At 44.5% G+C, this 20,683-nt stretch overlaps 1 protein-coding gene across 1 annotated transcript in view; it reads right to left on the minus strand.

Annotated features, from left to right (window-relative positions):
• Positions 1-4,647: 4,647 nt before the first annotated feature.
• CCDC3 (coiled-coil domain containing 3) overlaps positions 4,648-20,683 on the minus strand; it is a gene marked incomplete at its 5' end in the record, with an annotated part of 48,012 nt that continues 31,976 nt past the window's right edge. Inside the window, one exon of the mRNA XM_083366352.1 lies at positions 4,648-5,583. Within this exon, the coding sequence (XP_083222478.1) occupies positions 5,308-5,583 (276 nt within the window). The 3' untranslated portion in view covers positions 4,648-5,307. The remainder of the gene's footprint in view (positions 5,584-20,683) is intronic.

Below are 20,683 nucleotides of genomic sequence, written 5' to 3' on the forward strand. Positions count from 1 at the left end.
CTGAGATAGAAAGAGCCATGTTGTGTGACAATGTAGATTTGGATGGGTGCAGTCAAAGGATGCCCGCTGAGCTTCAATACAGTTGATAAGTTCAGCTTGAATTTTTGGTAGGACAGCTCAAGCCCACTCAAGGCATTTTTGCTCTGCCCGAAAGAAGAGAATAGCTGCAGCTGAGGTTGAACTATGTGGGGTCCCGGGTGATCTCTGAGTTTGATGGTTTTCTTGAAGAGTTTTCATGACCCAACAAGGTAACATCAGTGCTAGAAGGAAGTGGGGTTTGCGAGGAGGAGGTGAGGAGGAGGAGGAGGACTGTGGGCTTTTTGGTGCTCTCTGAGTTTGGTGGCTTTCTTGAAGAGTTTTCATGACCCAACAAGGTCACATCATCAGTGCTAGAAGGAAGTGGGATTTGCAGAGAAGAGGAGGAGGAGGAGGAGGAGGAGGAGGAGGAGGAGGAGGAGGAGGAGGAGGAGGAGGAGGAGGAGGAGGACTACTGTGGGGTCCTTGGTGCTCTCTGAGTGTGGTGGGCTCAATTGTGGTCGTAAGTCAAGGACTAGTTGTATTTGTGTTTAGTGGAGATAGGGAAATCAAAGATACAAATGTAAGCTCTCAAGAAAAATACAACCAGGGTTAGCCTAGATTGAATTTGTTCCATGATTAATTCAAAGCCCAGCTTGATTACGGTATTCACTTTTTAGAAATGTTTTGAAGAAGGATTTAGATACACCGGAACAGATTCAGGAATTCAGCAAAGATTATTAGCAAAGGCTGGGAGCTAAACGCTATGAAGAGAAAGGGATGGGTCACACTGAGTGGGACATAGCATCGCTTTGTTCCAATGCCTGATGGGTTGTCGCACAAAACAAGGCATTCAGAACCTGGAATAACTATCTTAAATTGCAAAAATAAATTAAATGCAGATTCTGGTTAGATAGTTGAAGGTGGTGGTGGTAGGGAAACCATAGGAGCAATCCAACAGTTGAACCAGATGGTTGGAGAAATAATGGTTTTGACTTGGGTTATTGCATCAGTTCCAAAACAACATTTTAATGCATTTATTAACATGGTTAGAAGACCCTTTTAATGCAACTTATTAACACAGTTAGATCAACCTCTCTGAAGATGTCATGGATTAAAACAAGGCGATTAAAATATAAAATATAAACAAAAACACCAGAAAATCAAAAATAATGAGCTATGTAGTCCACTGATGATAGCTTCCGGAGTAAGGGTGAACACATTCTTTTCTCTTGAGGTCTAAATTATCTCGACTCTGTTAAGCACCTTGCTCCTTCTCTTTCTTTCGCTTTCAGACATTTTGTCGCTTTTTCTATTTCAGCCCTACCTCTTGTTAACCATTTGGGTATTGGCATCTGTGGGGCTCTTTTCTTGATGCCATCCACACTCAGATCCTTTATGGTCAACCAATGATGTTGTGGTAAAGGTAAAGGTTCCCCCTGACATGCGTGCTAGTCGTTTCCAACTCTAGGGGCCAGTGCTCATCTCCGTTTCAAAGCCGAAGAGGCAGCGCTTGTCCGAGGACGTCTCCGTGGTCATGTGGCCGGCATGACTAGACACCAAAGGCGCACGGAAGGCTGTTACCTTCCCACCGTAGTGGTCCCTATTTTTCTACTTGCATTTTTTACGTGCTTTCGAACTGCTAGGTTGGCAGAAGCTGGGACGAGTAACAGGCGCTCGCTCTGTTACGCGGCACTCGGGATTCGACCCGCCAAACTGCGGACCTTCTGATCGACAAGCTCAGCGTCCTAACCCACTGAGCCACTGCGTCCCTATATCAAAAATATTACCTGCTGGCTTTTACAGAAATCCATTTTTAAAATGTCAAAGATTAACGGTTCCCTTCCCTTTTTTCTGGAAGTGAAATTAATACAGGAAATGGGTGGGTTTGTTTTTTTACCCCCATTCTCTATCTCCATTTAACTGGGTATGCTGAAACTAGCTGATTGGACAGCTAAATAGGTGACAGACAAAAATTTCCACCCCTCTGTCTCACTTCTAACTCCAGCACCAGCTGCTAACTCCAAGCAACATTTAACCACTGACAAATATATTCAAACTTGTCTGAAAATCTTAACCCTTTGTTTATCAAACAGGTATAATCTTACCGAAGAGAAGACGCGTTCACGGTCTGATCTGTGATTTTAAAATCGCCTGCCCTTGTCAGCATGAAACAGAAGACTTAACACATTCATTTTTAGAAACCTTGCAGAATTATTATTTTTTTAAAGAGCACTAGCAAAGAATACAAAACAAGCGTGAGGATGTTGATGATTTCTACATGATGTCTGCTTTCTACTGCCTGAAAATATCGAGGGAGCAAGTTTTATCTTATCTGTCCGGTTCTTTAAAAACCTAATCTAGCAGAATAACAGAGTTGGAAGGGAGCTTGGAGGTCATCTAGTCCAACCCCCTGCTCAAGCAGGAGACCCTGTGCCATTTCAGACAAACGGCTCTCCAATCTCTTCTTTCAAACTACCAGCGTTGTAGTGCCCACAATTTCTGGAGCCAAGCCGCTCCATCACTGGAGGTTTTTAAGAAGAGACTGGACAGCCACTGGTCTGAAATGGTGTAGAGTTTCCTGCCTGAGCAGAGGAGTAATAATAATAGTAATAAAGTTGGAAGGGACCTTGGAGGTCATCTAGTCCAACCCCCTGCTCAGGCAGGAAACCCTATACCATTTCGGAGAAATGGCTGTCCAGTCTCTTCTTAAAAACCTCCAGTGATGGAGCATTCACAGATTCTGGAGGCAGGTTGTTCCACTGGTTAATTGTTCTCACTGTCAGGGAATTCCTCTTTAGTTCTAGATTGCTTCTCTCCTTGATTAGTTTCCATCCGTTGCTTCTTCTCCTGCCTTCTTGTGTTTTGGAGAGGAGGCTCACCCTGTTTTCTTTGTGGCAACCCCTGAGATATTGAAAGACTGCTATCATGTCCCCCCTCGCCCTTCTCTTCGTTAAACTAGACATATCCGATTTCAGCAACCGTTCCTTGTATGTTTTAGCCTTCAGTCCCCTAATCATCTTGGTTGCTCTTCTCTGTACTATTTCTAAAGTCTCAACATCTTTTTTACATCATGACGACCAAAGCTGGATGCAGTGTTCCAAGTGTGGCCTTACCACAGCATTATAAGGTGGTACTAACACGTCACGTGATCTTGATTCTATACCTCTGTTAATGCAGCCTAAGATTGTGTTGGCTTTTTTGGCAGCTGCAGCACATGGCTGGCTCATCGTTAAGGGATCGTCCACTAGGACTCCGAGATCCCTCTCGCAGTTACTACTATCGAGCAAGGTACCACCTATACTGTACCTGTGCATTTAGTTTTTCCTGCCTAAATGTAGAACCTTACTTTTTCACAATTGAATTTCATTTTGTTAGATAGTGCCCAGTGTTCGAGTCTGTCCAGATCCTCCCGTATCTTAAGCCTATCTTCTGGAGAGTTGGCTATTCCTGCCAGCTTGGTGTCATCTGCAAATTTGACGAGTTCCCCATCGAATTCAAATCTAGACAGCTGTGAATTTGGCTGAGAACTGAAGGATACACATATGCCTAAATCACCTCATGGTCACCAGAAGATGGGGAAAGAAAGGGAAAGGGAGAGATAAACAGATGATAGATAGCTAGATGATAGACAGACAGACAGGCAGATAGATAGATGATGGAAAGATAGATATAGATAGATAATTGATTGATAAATAGATGAAAGGATAGATAGATAGATAGATAGATAGATAGATAGATAGATAGATAGATAGATAGATAGATAGATAGATATAGATAGAATGATTGATAGATAGATAGATAGATAGATAGATAGATAGATATAGATAGAATGATAGATAGATAGATAGATAGATAGAAAGATAGAGATAGATAGATAGATAGATAGATAGATAGATAGAATGATAGATAGATAGATAGATAGATAGATAGATAGATATAGATAGAATGATAGATAGATAGATAGAAAGATAGAGATAGAAAGATAGATAGATAGATAGATAGAATGATAGATAGATAGATAGATATAGATAGATAGAATGATAGATAGATAGATAGAAAGATAGATAGAATGATAGATAGATAGATAGATAGATAGATAGAGATAGATAGATAGATAGATAGATAGATAGATAGATAGATAGATAGACTGATTGATAGATGAAAGGATGGATGGAGAGACAGAGAGAGAACAGATAAAGCTGTTTCCAAAATTTTATGAAGGAAAGGAGACAAGAGTGAGATTGTGGAAGTCAATGTAAGGAGAGAATGTGAAACTTACATTTGTGGCATGGAGATTAGGGTGATTTAAAATGTAATAAAAATAGACGTAAAGGGAAGGGTAACTTTAAAAAACGAGAGACGTGGTGATCAGCAGAACGACCTGGCCAGTGGGATTTCCTTCTAGATACGGTGTAGTGTTACTCAAAGCAAGCATATGAGAAGCTTCTTTTGAAGCCTTCTCTTTAAATCTCTCTCTGAACCTCTTTGGACAGAAGTGAGTTTCTCTCGTCACAATTTCGGGAGTCCTTTGCATTAAAAGCAAGACTTTTACAGGCTTGTATATACTTTTTTATTATTTACACTTCCACTCTTCTGTTTCTTCAGGTAGTCCTCGACTTACGACCACATTTCCGTTGTTAAGAGAGACGTTGGTTAAGGACATTCGCCCCCATTTTACAACATTTCTTGCCACAGCTATTAAGGGAATCACTGCAATTATTAAGTTAGTCATACCGTCCTTAAGTGAATCTGGCTTCCCCATGGACTTTGCTTGTCAGGAGGTCACAAAAGGGGATGACAATGACCTTGGGACAAAGCAACCGTCATCAGTACATGTCAGTTGCCAAGCATCTGAACTTTGAGCACGTGACCACGGGGGATGCTGCAAGGGTCGTAAGTGTGAAAAAGGGTCACGAGTCACTATTTTTTCTCAGTGCCGTTGTAACTTTGAAGGGTCCCTAAATGAACTGTTGTAAGTCGAGGACTACCTTGGACCCATCCAGGACTCAAACCCCCTCAATGATGGCCCATAAACCCACTCCTAGTTGGTCTCAAGCCACAAGCCACCTTCTGAAGACCACGGTCCTCACTTCCTCCTAGACAAAACTTGAATCATGTCCACGAAGCCGGTTCAAAGCAAGTGAGATATCCACTGGAGAGGCAGATCCTGCACATTTCCGAAGCCAAAGACTTTGAATGCACTACGATTCTTTCGCGAGGTAAGATTGGGTGGAGAAGGACACGCCGTTCAATCGCTAAGTCTGCAGCTCTAAGTGTCCTCGGTTGCTCTTAGACTTTAAGGTACGTGGCGCGAGAATGGGCTTGCTTTAAGGAGTTAATGTAAGGGAACTGGACCCCCATGGAGGACAGTTTCTCGTTGAGCTTCTGGTTGATCAGCTCCATGTGTTGGCCGTTCTTCCGGGTTTGCCTCAACAGCCTTTTGACCTTCTTCACTCGGTCCTGTAGCTGCTTATTGCGTTTCTCCAAGCTTGCCACTTTTTGCTGGAGCTTCTTAACGTGGTCCTCCTCGTCGAACAATGCCTTCTGGAGGGAGGAGCACATGAGCTGGAATGACAACAGAGAGAGGAACGTGAAGGAAGAAAAAAAATCGAGGTGTTCTTCTCTTTTACCTGTTCCATACGTTTGTGCCGCTTCACCAGAAGTTCAGCTAAGTTTCAACGAGATCAGCCCCTCTGCTCGATGTCTGAACTCAAGGAGGAACATGGACTCTATACTGGTAAGTAAATCATAGACACAGAAGACATAGAATATCAGAGTGGGAAGGGACCTTGGAGGTCTTCTAGTCCAACCTCCTTTACCATTTGAGACAGGTGGCTGTCCACTCTCTTCTTAAAAGCCTCCAGTGATGGAGAAGGAAGGAAGGAAGGAAGGAAGGAAGGAAGGAAGGAAGGAAGGAAGGGAGGGAGGAAGGAAGGGAGGGAGGGAGGGAGGGAGGGAGGGAGGGAGGAAGGAAGGAAGGATAACTGAATAACAAGAGTTGGAAGGGACCTTGGAGGTCATCTAGTCCAACCCCCTGCTCAGGCAGGAAACCCCATACCATTTCAGACAAATGGCTGTCCAGTCTCTTCTTAAAAGCCTCCATTGATGGAGAAGGAAGGAAGGAAGGAAAGAAGGAAGGAAGGAAGGAAGGAAGGAAGGAAGGAAGGAAGGGAGGGAGGGAGGGAGGGAGGGAAGGGAGGGAGGGAGGGAAGGAGGGAAGGAAGGAAGGAAGGAAGGAAGGAAGGAAGGAAGGAAGGAAGGAAGGAAGGAAGGAAGGAAGGATAGCAGGATAACAGAATAACAAGAGTTGGAAGGGACCTTGGAGGTCATCTAGTCCAACCCCCTGCTCAGGCAGGAAACCCCATACCATTTCAGACAAATGGCTGTCCAGTCTCTTCTTAACAGCCTCCAGCAATGGGGCACCCATAAATTCCGAAGGCAATCCGTTCTACTGATGATTTGTTCTCACCATCAGAAATTAAAACTCATAATGACCAAGGATGTTAATTGCAAACTTAGGCAGGCAACAGCTAAAGCATTTTGAAACGTCTGAGGGGAAAATAATGAGGACAATGGGCAAGCTAACAAAAGAGAGCAAATTCACAGACATTTAAAAACAAAACAGTTGTCATTTTTTTAAAAAAAATATAATTAAACAACCCACGGACACAGTGCCAAACATATCGGCTTTTAAAAGCAACACCACGAAAGAGTAGATGGATTGACTCAGAGTTTATTATGAAACTGCTGTATGATTCATTGCTTTTTTGTTTTTATTTTACCTGTATCTAACACTACAGAATAACCAAAAAAAAAAGCATTGGAAGGGACCTGGGAGGTCTTATAGTGCAGCCCCCTGCTCACGCAGGAAACCTATAACATTTCAGACGAACAGTTGTCCCATCTCTTCAACCTAGAACTAAGAAGGAATTTCTTGTCAGTAAGAACAATTAAATCAGTGGAATGGCTTTCCTCCAGAAGTGGTGGATGCTCCATCACTGGAGGCTTTTAAGAAGAGACTGGACAGCCATTGGTCTGAAATGGTCTAGTCTAGGGTCTCCTGCTTGAGCAGGGGGCTGGACTAGAAGACCTCCAAGGTCCCTTCCTGCTCTATTCTGATTGAACAGCCATTTGTCTGAAATGCTATAGGGTCTCCTGCTTGAGTAGAAGTTGGACTAGACCAGAGGTCCCCAACCTTTTGGGCACCAGGGACCAGTTCCGTGGAAAGTGGAGAGTGCATGGTTTGGTGTGCTGCCTGCATCTCACAGATGTGACTTTGCTTGTTTGTGCGGACCGGCTACTGGCATGCCGTACTGGTCCACGGACCAGGGGTTGGGGACCCCTGGGCTAGAAGACCTCCAAGGTCCCTTCCAACTCCGTTCTTCTGTATTCTGTTCTGTATTCTAACCAGCAGAAGAGCACAATAAATATGTTAACTTACCTTAGACCAGACATGTCAAACACAAGGCCCGGGGGCCAGATCCGGCCCGCGAAGTGGTTTCATGCGGCCCGCGAAGCCATCCTGGAAACAGTGAGGGAACGGCCCCCACTGCTTTGGCCCTGGCCCAGAGACCCTCCTCCTGCAAGAGACCCTCAGATCTGTCCCACTCCTGCCCAGGCCCCCATAGGCACCCTTGATGAGAACGATGTAGAGTTGGCCACGCCCACCCAGTAGGCCATACACACTCTAGCCACGCCCACCCAGTAGGCCATGCCCACCCAGGCCACACCCACCCAGCCCCCTAAGGGCAACCGCGATGCTGATGCGGCCCTCGATGAAATTGAGTTTGACACCCCTGCCTTAAGACGCACAAAATGTTATTCAACCATTGGGTAGGTGTGGAAAAACTACTCATGGTACTACAATCAAGGTTTATTTCTTGTTTATTTCTCTCGTCTTCCTGGCCCTGCTGAGTTTTCTAACCGATCTCTCAAGCCAGAGGATCTAACCCGCCAGCCTCACCTGCTGAGATAATGAATGTCTGCAAGTTATTATGTCTTCTTTCTGCGTTTTCTGTTTTGTAATTATTTTTTTAGACAAGCTGGAAGAGTTCGGAAGCGAAAGAATATTCATTTATTTCGGGGGGGGAGAGAAAAATGACTCACCCGAGCTGCCATTCACAGATGATGATTTATATGCCAGTCTTTCCGAACCGCTGTGAGGTTTTGCTAAATCCTCAATTCTCTGCAGGAATACCACCCACCCTCACTCCAGAAGCTGCTTCAGAAACCAAGCATTTGGGATGTATGGGGTGTTGTGTGCGTGCATTTAAATGTAGGTGTCAACATTAAAAAAAATAAAAACAAACAACCACTGCTAATTTCAAGTCAATTGAGATTCCAGAAGTATCCTGAGAGAACAGGAGTTGAACTTCATCCAGCGCTAATCCAGGTTTTAAAAATCACTGCTCTAAAGTGATAGGGAAATTGCAGCAAACTTTTCTTTAGCTTACATAATGTTGGAGGAAAAGTCTTCGTCGTGGTTCAGTCCAAGCCGGGAATAAACAACATGGCGACTGCTTTAGAAAGAAGATTGCAGTTTATTGAAGAGGAGAGTCAGACTGTTGTGATTCAGGGTCAGCCTGTGGGTTCAGCAGTTGGGTCAGACGACTCAGAGGAGAAGGAGGGGGGTGTTGAAGAGCTTGCTGATGATGGCCTTGAGGCTCTGCAGAGCCCTCAGCCAGGCCCCTCCCACCTGGTCACGACGGAGACCCAGCTGTGTGAGCCTGACAGCGTGGATGAAGATGACCCACAGCTGGCCCTGTTCAAGGACGCCCGACGCAGGAGGCAGTCAATCAGGAGTAAACAGAGGAAGGCAATGGGGCACCTCAGAAGGAGGCAGAGAGAAGCCACGCCCTGAACTGTATAAAAGGGGAATGCGTGGGAGGGCTGGTGTGCTGAAGGCAACCGCTTGAATAGTTCCTGTTTCATAGCTCCTGTTTCATGGTTGGTGTCTTGTTTTGCTCTGTTTTATGTTAATAAATTTGGCAGGCTTAATTCCAGCCTCTTGCCGTTTGTAAAGGGGTTGTCCATGCTTTTTCTGCAGGGCCGGTAGCAGGCTGGTACAGAACACAGACAGAAAGATGGCTCTGGAAGAAAAGAGAGTGAGCACATGTAGGGAGTCGGTTTTTATACCTTTTTGAGCCTTTTGTTTGGAGTTGTTCCTGTGGCATGAACTTTGACCTGAGTATGAGTGTGCCTTTCTGGTATTCTGATGGTGGTGGGTTAATCCTATAATGCCCTGCTTTAAAGTTTAGGTGGGGTATGTAGATTTTAGGTGTCATTGTCTTCCTAAGCTTCTAGCTGGGGGCCTCCAACTTTCCTAAATGGATTATTTACATCTGCATTTCTACAGAGCTGGTTTCTGCTTGGGGGAGGGAGACTTGGGGCTATTCAGAAAACTGGGCATGCTTTTCTGCCTCTTTAAGATCCTTTGAGGAAATACATTTTTCTGCCCTTTACAATATTTCCTTCTCTGGGAGGCTGACTTCCCACAATAAAGATATGCTCTGATTTGCATAGATTTTTAGATCTATTCAACCCATCAGAGGTGGGAGGCAGGTAGGTTAGAGGTCCCTTCACTTCAGGAGACCCTCTGGTGGAATCAAGAAGAAGGGTCCCTCCTTGTTATTTGAAGGACCATCTTTTCTCAGTTCCATCCACACAATCCACCAGAGCGGAAAGGCAGGAGATGTTATGGGTCCCTTCTCTTAAGGAGGTCCATGGAGTGGGACCAAGAAACAGGGCTTTCTCTGTGCATGTCTCCTTCCCTTGTGGACCATCATTCCAGTGGAGATAAGATTGGCACCCATCTTGATACTCTTTCGAAAGACCCTTAAAACAATGGGCCTGGGGACCCCAGGGTGGTACGGAGGCCATCAAGTGGCTGATCTCAGTGTTGTCACCAGAGAGATGGGGTTTCCTTGGGGTTCGTACTGTGTTGCAAAGAAATCAAAAGTTCACAGAGGCAATGTCTTTATTAGTTGTTGTTGTTAGTTGCGAAGTCGTGTCCGACCCATCGCGACCCCATGGACAACCTTCCTCCAGGCCTTCCTGTCCTCTACCAACTTCTGGAGCCCATTTAGGCTCAGGCCTACTGCTTCAGTGACTCCATCCAGCCACCTCATTCTCTGTCATCCCTTTCTTCTCTTGCCCTCAACCTTTCCCAGCATTAGGCTCTTCTCCAGTAAGTCCTTCCTTTTCATTAGGGGGGCAAAGTATTTGAGTTTCAGCTTCAGGATCTGGCCTTCTAAAGAGCAGTCAGGGTTGATCTCCTCTAGGACTGACCGGTTTGATTGCCCTGCAGTCCAAGGGACTCGCAGGAGTCTTCTCCAGCACCATAGTTTCAAAGGCCTCAATTCTTTGGCACGTCTTTATTAGCCCAACGGCTAAATCTAACTCTTCTGTTGCAAGATCTTTTCAATGGGCAAGTTAGAGTTAATATGCGTGGCGAGACTCGTCTGCATGTTTTCTGGGAATTCTCAGTGAGAAACACCGAGAAATACAGGATGAGGGGAAGGGAGGTAGGAAAGAAAATAGGAAAAGACCCCCATTTTCCCACTGCCGAGCAGACTTCATAGTCCACATTCTTTGTGTTGGCATGAGGCCAGCTTTTCATGCCTAAAATAGATTCAATCATCAAGGACTGAGGGTGGGAATCTCCCCGGCCTTGGTCTTCAGCCGTGGGGGGAAATGAAGAGACTGTAGCTGAAACTGATGGGGGGGGGAAATATTTCCAAGTGAGAAGGATGCTTAGGGCTGATTTTAAAGGTAAAGGTAAAGGTTCCCCCCCCGCACATGCGTGCTAGTTGTTTCCGACTCTAGGGGCCGGTGCTCATCTCCGTTTCAAAGCCGAAGAGCCAGCGCTTGTCCGAGGACGTCTCCGTGGTCATGTGGCCGGCATGACTAGACGCCAAAGACGCACGGAACGCTGTTACCTTCCCACCGTAGTGGTCCCTATTTTTCTACTTGCATTTTTACGTGCTTTCGAACTGCTAGGTTGGCAGAAGCTGGGATGAGTAACAGGCACTCACTCTGCTACGCGGCACTCGGGATTCGACCCACCAAACTGCCGATCTTCTGGGGGGGAATATTTCCAAGTGAGAAGGATGCTCAGGGCTACTTTTAGGACCCTAAATAAAAAAGAAGACAAGGAGCAGAGGAAAAGCAGGAGCCTGAGGCCTCTAAGATCGGGTCCTTGAGATCTGAGAAGTCTCCTGAGATGGGAATTAGACATAATAGAGGTAGTCCTCGACTTACAACAGTTCATTTAATGACCGTTCAAAGTGGCAACAGCACTGAAAAAGTTGCAACAGCACTTAGGACCGTTTCTCCAACTTAGACCTTAGCGGCCTGACCACACGATCGAAATTCAGACCTTTGGCCATTGTCTCACATTTAGGACGGTTGCGGGGTCCCCGGATCACATGAGACTCCTCCCCCTTTTGTGACTTTCTGATAAGCAAAGGCCATGGGGGAAGCCAGATTCACTTAACGACCGAGTGCCTAACTTAACAGCCGCTGTGATTCACTTAACAATGGTGGTAAGAAAGGTCGTAAAGTGGGGCAAAACTCCCTTAACCAATGTCTCACTGAACAGCGTAAATGGGTGGTCGTAAGTCGAGGACCAGCTGAATACAAGACGGCAGAGATAGATTTTTTTTCTCCAGGAATTTTGGCCTTTCAAGCTGGACCATCCAGTCATTCAACAATCACGAGAATATACCAGGATTTTAAGAGGCTAAAGAGAAAATAATAATAATAATAATAAAAAAACCTGAAGAAAAACTGAAAGAAACTAAAGGAAAAAAAAATCTCTGAAATTAATGGCAAACCGCTTTTGCATTTTTGACAAGAAAACGTTTGGATATGTTGATAACATCTCCAAGTATCAAACTTAATTCTGAAATAATGTCTCAGGCTAGGGCTCTGTACAGGCAGTCCTCAACTTACAACGGTTCATTTAATGACCCTTCAAAGTCACAGCGGCACTGCAAAAAGTGACCTAGGATCAGTTGTCACACTTAACGACCGTCACAGCATCCCCATGGTCACATGATCAAAATTCAGACACTTGGCAATCGACTCATATTTATGATGGTTGCAGTGTCCCGGGGTGTGTGTGTCACATAATCCCCTTTTGCGACCTTCTGACAAGCAAAGTCAACGGGGGAAGCCAGATTTACTTAATGACCGTGTGACTAACTTAACAACCACAGTGATTCACTTCACAACTGTGCCAAGAAATGACATAAAATGGGGCAAAGCTCACTTAACCAATGTTTCACTTAGTAACATAAACCTTGGGCTCAACTGCGGTCTTACATCGAGGACTACCTGTATGTCCAGATGCACATGAAAAATTTTGGAGTTCCTTACCGTCCATAGGTAAAGAATAAATGCTACATGGTTTTGGGTACAAGTTCATACTCTGGGATCCAATTAAGAGCAATTTATTCCCAGAGTTTCTCTTGGGCATTAATTTACTACGGCACAGCTCAGTTCCTGGAGAGATCCCCGACGTTTTTTGGCCGCTGCGTATAATCTTGTGATGATGATGATAAAAAAAACTATGAGATCAAATTGCAGGTTTGAAACCAAAATAGTTACTGGTTTACCCAGATGCACTGATTCAGCGGAAAGACAAAATTAGTGGGGAAAAGAAAGCCTGTACTGTACTTCTATTTGCACATGAACACAGTAAAACCATTTTTATTTTTTTGGAAAATGTCCTGAAAAGTACTGAGATCAGCAGAGATTTTTTTTAAAAAAAATAAACCCTAGAAAATGGACTCATCACGGGAAAAAAAATAGGATCTTTCTTCCACTAGGGTATTTCAGCACCTTGAAGAGATGTAATCTCAGTACGGAGACAATTTATAACGAAGCCGAAAAACTTGTTCTGGAAAACAGTCTAGACTGCATGAGAAATGTCTTAAGGCCAATCAGCTAGCTGCGTATCTGTTTTGATGCTTTATTCGTGGATCAGATTTGCACGCCTATTTCCTTCTGATCAGAGCTGCTTGTAACATCCAGGATACCAATACAGCATGGACAGTGTTAGGCATATGGTGTTAGCCTACAATGTTGGGTTGAAAATATATTAACCATAATGCTATGTCTTTAAGAAGTTAATTGGCCAATGGGTGTGTAAGTGTTCTCATGGCCATAAGAGGAAGCTAGGAACGTAGCTTCTTTCTCTCTCTGAATTCACTGCTCTCTACTATTACTGTTTTTGCTCTGCTGTTGGTTTACTACTGTTGTAACCTGAACTGTGTATTGACCTCTGGACCGGTAAGAAGACTTTGTATTTGGATTGCTACTTGGACTGTTTATTTTTGACTGTGCATTTTTGTTCTTACACCACCTTAAAAGTAAAATACTTTTTGCTTTTACAACTCAGTGTACTCCTGTGTGTGACTCTTACTGCTCTCAGTACCCTTCCTTGTCTGTGCAACTCTTTGGTAGCACAAGGAGACCTCTGCACAACAAATTCCTTAACAGACAGAATAAATCATAAACCGTCTACTATAATATAAAATATTGGAATATTTCATATAGCCTTGCTTACGTGTCCACGCTTTAAAACAGAAATAGAGGGGGGGGTGACAAAAGAGGACTTTCCTATGGTGTCACTTGCACTCGTCCGATTGATCAAGGAAAGACATTGTGGCCCCCGGTTGAGTCTTACTATTCTATATACATTCCAGGAGTCTTATTGAAGAGAGAAGAATTTACTGCCAGCTAAAAACACACTCAATTAAATGGCAAGAATCTCCCAAAGGATTGGAAAAGAAACAGAATAATAGAGTAACAGAGTTGGAAGGTACCTTGGAGGTCATCTAGTCCAACCCCCTGCTCAAGCAGGAGACCCTATGCCATTTCAGACAAATGGCTCTCCAATCTCTTCTTTCAAACTACCAGTGTTGTAGTGCCCACAATTTCTGGAGCCAAGCCGCTCCATCACTGGAGGTTTTTAAGAAGAGACTGGACAGCCACTGGTCTGAAATGGTGTAGAGTTTCCTGCCTGAGCAGAAGAGTAATAATAATAATAATAAAGTTGGAAGGGACCTTGGAGGTCATCTAGTCCAACCCCCTGCTCAGGCAGGAAACCCTATACCATTTCAGACAAATGGCTGTCCAGTCTCTTCTTAAAAACCTCCAGTGATGGAGCATTCACAGATTCTGGAGGCAGGTTGTTCCACTGGTTAATTGTTCTAACTGTCAGGAAGTTTCTCCTTAGTTCAAGGATGCTTCTCTCCTTGGTTAGTTTCCATCCGTTGCTTCTTGTCCTGCCTTTGGGCGCTTTGGAGAATAGCTTGACTCCCTCTTCCTTGGGGCAGCCCCTGAGATATTGGAAGACTGCTATCATGTCCCCCCTCGTCCTTCTCTTCATTAAACTAGACATACCCAATTCCAGCAGCTGTTCCTTATATGTTTTAGCCTCCAGTCCCCTGATCATCTTTGTTGCTCTTCTCTGTACTCTTTCTAGAGTCTCGACATCTTTTTTACATCGTGGTGACCAAAACTGGATGCAGTATTCCAGGTGTGGCCTTACCAAGGCATTGTAAAGTGGTATTAGTACTTCACATGATCTTGATTCTATTCCTCTGTTAATGCAGCCTAGCACTGTGTTAGCTTTTTTGGCAGCTGCAGCACACTGCTGGCTCATATTTAAGGGATTGCGCACTAGGACTCCAAGATCCCAAGGTCCCTTCCAACTCTGTTATTCTGTTAAGATATTTAAATAACTTCCAGACGTGTGGCCTTCAATTCCCTGAATTGTCAAGAAGTCCACGATGGAATTCTAGCCATCTGAAGTCCCCTGGAGATGAATGAAGACTTCCCAGAAATGCAAATGCATTGTAAACTTTCAGCTGTCCGAGTACAAAGAATCCTCCAGGTGGGTTTTTATATTTTTGCCTCAATACTCCAGAGAGATAGACTTGTGCAAAAAGGGGGGGGAACACCTCACAGAGAAAATTGCACTGAGTGATATCCTTTGAACGATTTACCATAAAGTACAACTCCAGTTCTCAAGGATGCAACCCTCTTTAAGTGGTACCAAGTGCTAAACTTCTTATGGAACAATTTGTTACCATTCAGCTTTTTTTCTATCACATTAAAAGTTCAAAGGACTTTAATTATTGGGATGTTGTGGTAGAGGAGCTGTGAGCAATGATGCTTCTTTGTCTTGTTTTAGGCCTGAAGCTAAATGCTTGATGACTACTCATCGTAGGGATCTATCTCTTTGCTGAGATCTTTAATCTTGCAGTTGTCTGGAGAACACAAATTTATAGCAGGCTTGTTAATTTAGGACTGAGTGTATGCTATAAATCAAAAGCTTGGGATACCTTTCATTTAGATTGTGGCAAATGTATTCCCACTTTGAAGCATTAGGTCCAAGTAGAGAAACCATAAGTTGGCCTACTTAGATCTCATCTTGATGTGATTTGTGGAAGCCTAACCCCAGGAAATAATTAAAGAACAAGGTCCCCCCCCCATTTTACAAGTTTTTATGGGCCTTATTCTATTGTCCAGAAGCCATAAGCAGCACTAGCAAGAGTGAGCCAATTTGCCTTTTATCTGGGCCACATCTGCCCTGATGATGTTACCTAGTTGGGTCATGAAATGTCTACAAGAAAACCACCAAGCTCAGAGAGCACCAAGGACCCCACAGTCCTCCACCAGCTCCACCCCCTTCTAGCACTGATGATGTCACCTAGTTGGGTAATGAAACGTCTGCAAGGCAGTCACCAAGCTCAGAGAGCACCAAGAACCCCACGGTCCTCCTCCTCCTCCTCTCCACAAAGCCAACTCCCTTCTAACACTGATGATGTTACCTAGTTGGGTCATGAAATGTCTACAAGAAAACCACCAAGCTCAGAGAGCACCAAGGACCCCACAGTCCTCCTCCTTCCTCTCCTCCTCCTCCTCTCCGTAAGCCCTACTCCCTTCTAGCACTGATGATGTCACCTAGTTGGGTAATGAAACGTCTGCAAGACATTCACCAAGCTCAGAGAGCACCAAGGACCCCACAGTCCTCCACCTCCTCCTCTCCACAAACCCAACTCCCTTCTAACACTGATGATGTTACCTAGTTGGGTCATGAAATGTCTGCAAGAAACCCACCAAGCTCAGAGCACCAAGGACCCCACAGTCCTCCACCAGCTCCACCCCCTTCTAGCACTGATGATGTCACCTAGTTGGGTAATGAAACGTCTGCAAGGCAGTCACCAAGCTCAGAGAGCACCAAGGACCCCACGGTCGTCCTCCTCTCCACAAACCCAACTCCCTTCTAACACTGATGATGTGACCTAGTTGGGTCATGAAATGTCTGCAAGAAACCCACCAAGCTCAGAGAGCACCAAGGACCCCACGGTCGTCCTCCTCTCCACAAACCCAACTCCCTTCTAACACTGATGATGTGACCTAGTTGGGTCATGAAATGTCTACAAGAAAACCACCAAGCTCAGAGAGCACCAAGGACCCCACAGTTTGCCTCCTCCTCCTCCTCTTCCTCACCTTCACCACCATTACCTCTTCCTCCTCCTCTTCCTCCATTCTATACATCCCATTCCTATCTAGCACTGATGACATTATCTAGTTGGGTCATGAAATGTCTACAAGAAAACCACCAAGCTCAGAGGGCACCAAAGACCCCACAGTCCTCCTCCTCCTCCTCCTCCTCCTCCTCCTCCTCCTCCTCCTCCTCCTCCTCCTCCTCCTTTTCCCTGCAAACACCACGCCCTTCTAGCACTGCTGATGTTACCTAATTGGGTCATAAAACATCTGCAAGAAAACCACCAAGCTCAGAGAGCACCACGGGCCCCACAGTCTTCCTGCTCCTCCTCTTCCTCCTCCTCCTCCTCCTCATCATCATCATTATCACTATCACCACACACCCCTCTCCCTTCTAGCACTGATGATGTTACCTAGTAGGGTAATGAAACATCTGCAAGAAATCACCAAGCTCAGAGAGCACCAAGGACCCCACAGTTCAATCCCGAGCTACAAATATTCTCCTCTATCGATTTATCATTGTCTTTTCTCTCGACCAAATGGGACCATTTTTTAAATTATAATTACTTCAATTCTGTAACTGTTTTGCAGAAGAATATTTGAGCAGGTTTTTGGTTGGGGTGCTGCTTGCAGTGACATCCTGCTCTTTTAACTGATGGGGGAAAAATGGAATTACCGTACTTTGTTTAGGATAAAAATACATTGTTACTGAAAGCACTCAGCTAGTTGGGCTAGTTTTGCTCATTCCTCATTATTATTATTATTATTATTATTATTATTATTATTATTATTATTATTATTATTATTATTATTATTATTATTATTATTATTTTTTAAAAAATCAGACTTTAGTTAAACTGTCAAAAAGAAGGAAGATATCAAATGAGGCTTAAAGTTGGTGGAACTTTTTTTCCCCCCCACAAAGCCATTTGCATCCTTAAGGCTCTCTGGACTGAAATCTTGCTCTAAACTGCTTTGGTTAGAAGCACAGGGATCTCCCAGCTGGCTTGCTATGTGCCTTCGAGCATACGTGTCTCACAACATGCCAAGTTGCCATGGGAGCACCCTGTCACTCCAATGGGTTTTTATCTTTGGTTAAAGAGGCCGCTTTCAAGCATTTGTGCATGTTTTTGCAATTATCGGTTGGAAGCAAAGGGAGAGAGATGTTTAACAAAAGTCTCAACAAGCACTCTTCAGATGCATTTATACAATGCTTGGCTGAAGAAATAAATAGGGGGAAATCAGTTATGGAGTTTGCTCCTGAGAAGGGGGAACTGGAGGATAAAACACATAAAAAACAGTTGCAGGAACCGGGTATGCCTCGTCTAATGAAGACAAGAACGAGGGGGGACACAATAGCAGTCTTCCAATATCTCAGGGGCTGCCCCAGAGAAGACGGGGTCAAGCTCTTCTCCAAGGCACCTGAAGGCACGACAAGAAGCAATGGATGGAAACTAATCAAGGGGAGAAGCAACCTGGAACTAAGGAGAAACTTCCTGACAGTTGGAACAATTAATCAGTGGGATGGCTTCGTCATGGTGCTCCATCATGGGAGGTTTTTAAGAAAAGATAGGATAGGATAGGATAGGATAGGATAGGATAGGATAGGATAGGATAGGATAGGATAGGATAGGGTAGGGTAGGGTAGGGTAGGGTAGGGTAGGGTAGGGTAGGGTAGGGTAGGGTAGGGTAGAGTTGAGTAGAGTAGAATAGAGTAGAATAGAATAGAATAGAATAGAATAGAATAGAATAGAATAGAATAGAATAGAATAGAATAGAACAGAACAGAACAGAACAGAACAGAACAGAACAGAACAGAACAGAATAGAATAGAATAGAATAGAATAGAATAGAATAGAATAGAATAGAATAACAGAGTTGGAAGGGACCTTGGAGGTCATCTAGTCCAACCCCCTGCTCAGGCAGGAGATCCTATTCCATTTCAGACAAATGGCTGTCCAGTCTCTTCTTAAAATCTTCCAGTGTTGGAGCATTCACAACTTCTGGAGGCAAGTGGTTCCGCTGATTAATTGTTCTAACTATCAGGATTGGACAACCAGTTGTCTGAAATGGAATTGGATCCCCTGCTTGAGCAGGGGGTTGGATTAGGAGACCTCCACGGTCCCTTGCAGCTCTGTTATTCTGTTTCACAGTTGCAATTCTCTCAGACCAGCCTACCTTGCAGGGTGGCTGTTAGAGGGGGCAATGGAAGGACATCTACCACCACCTTGAGCTTCAGAATGAAAGGCGGGTTCTTAATCTACCTACAGGTAGTCCTCAACTTACAATGACAGTCGAGCCCAATGTTTCTGTTTGCTAAGTGAGGCAGTTGTTAAGTGAATTTTGTCCCATTTTACGACCTTTCTTGCTACAGTTATTAAGTGAATCCCTGCAACTGTTAAGTTAGTAAACACAGTTATTAAGTGAATCTGGCTTCCCCCGTTTGCTTGTCAGAAGGTCACAAAAGAGGATCACGAGATCCCGGGACACTGCGACCGTCATAAATACGAGTCAGTTGCCAAGCGCCCGAATTTTGATTACGTGACCACGGGGTTGCTGCAACGGTTGTAAGTGTGAAAAAAGTTCATAAGTCACTTTTTCAGTCCCATTGTACCTTTGAATGGACACTGAGCTGTTGTAAGTTGAGGACAATCTGTAGTAAATTAAAGGTTGAAACCTTGAAAAATAAACCTCTGCTCTAGGAAAACCCAAATAATTCTTCATCTTAGCTTAGCTTAGGGACAAAGGGAGAGTCTTCTCCAATGGGGGCGGGGTGGGGGGGGAGAAATCCCCCTTACTTTGCCATAATAAAGTGAACACTTTTTAATTTGCACCCAGCAAACTCAAAGTGATGGCTTTGATAAACCCTAGCCTGCAAATGAGATTTCTCTTAACCTATTCCACAAAGATTAAGAGCATAATTGCATTACGCTTGCCTTACAAAGTAATTTAATAGTAACTTCTGCTCTCCCCGCTCTAGTGTGTGCAGAGATGAACTGAGAGGGGAAAATGGGATTTTTATGGATTCAGCTCCAAAGTTCTAGCCTGAAAGCTCCAAAAGCTTCAATTCTGACATCATCATCATCATCATCATCATCATCATCATCATCATCATCATCATAATAATTTTATTTATATACCGCCCTTCTCCCGAAGGACTCAGGGCGGTGAACAGGGCAAATATATAAAAATACAAAAATAGAAAAGTTAAAAAAGAATTAAATACAATGCCCAAACTAAAACAGTAAATACATATATTAAAAAAACAACAATAAAATCCCAAACCCATCCCCCCATCAGGCCAGGCCGACTTGTTTGAATAAGTGCGTCTTCAGATCGCGTCAGAAGGAGCGAAGGTCGGGCGCCATCCGGAGCTCGACCGGCAACCGATTCCATAAATCCGGGGTGCCCACAGAGAAGGACCTCCCCCTGGGGACCACCAGACGACATTCTCTGACCGGTGGCACCCTGAGGAGGCCCTCTCTGTGGGAGCGCACAGGGCGGAACGCACAGGGCGGAACGCACAGGGCGGAACTTGCTGATTTCATTCAAGGTGCGTTAAAGGTTCTGCAGGCATCACACCCAAAGGAGATGAAGCAATCCCGTAACAACATTGTTATGTACTGGGCTCTTGTCTTACACCACGTGGGTTGCTGGAGCAACTAACGGCTCTCCAGCAACCCAGACTAACTGTCTCCTGTCCTGCAATTGGCTAGCCACAGGCGGCAATGGGTGGTTCAAACCTATTGGCTGCCGCCTAGGGGCTAGACTATATATTGCAGCTGGTTGCAGCCCTTGCTCCAGTACAGTTTCCAGCAAGAAATAAAAGTATGAGTTATCCTGTACTCAGCCTCACGTCGTCATTCTTGCACCCAAGAACCCACTATTTAACAAATATCACAAATAAAACAGCAGATAAAGCAGTGTTTTTATTGGTTGGAAAGATCATTAAGGAATACACATATTTTGAGAGAGTTCCCTTTGATTAAGCCGGAGAATCTTTGAGCTGAAGATGGTTTTAAGCAGCAGGCAAGAGATTTAAAGGAAGCAGTTCACAAATCCATCCATCAACTTAGCCAGGCTTGGAAATGAAAGAGTAGTTGCTGCTGCTAAAATCTGATAGCGAATCCCATTCCGGGCTTCA

Source organism: Vipera ursinii, assembly GCF_947247035.1.
Source record: "Vipera ursinii genome assembly, chromosome: 6".
Classification (NCBI taxonomy): domain Eukaryota; kingdom Metazoa; phylum Chordata; class Lepidosauria; order Squamata; family Viperidae; genus Vipera; species Vipera ursinii.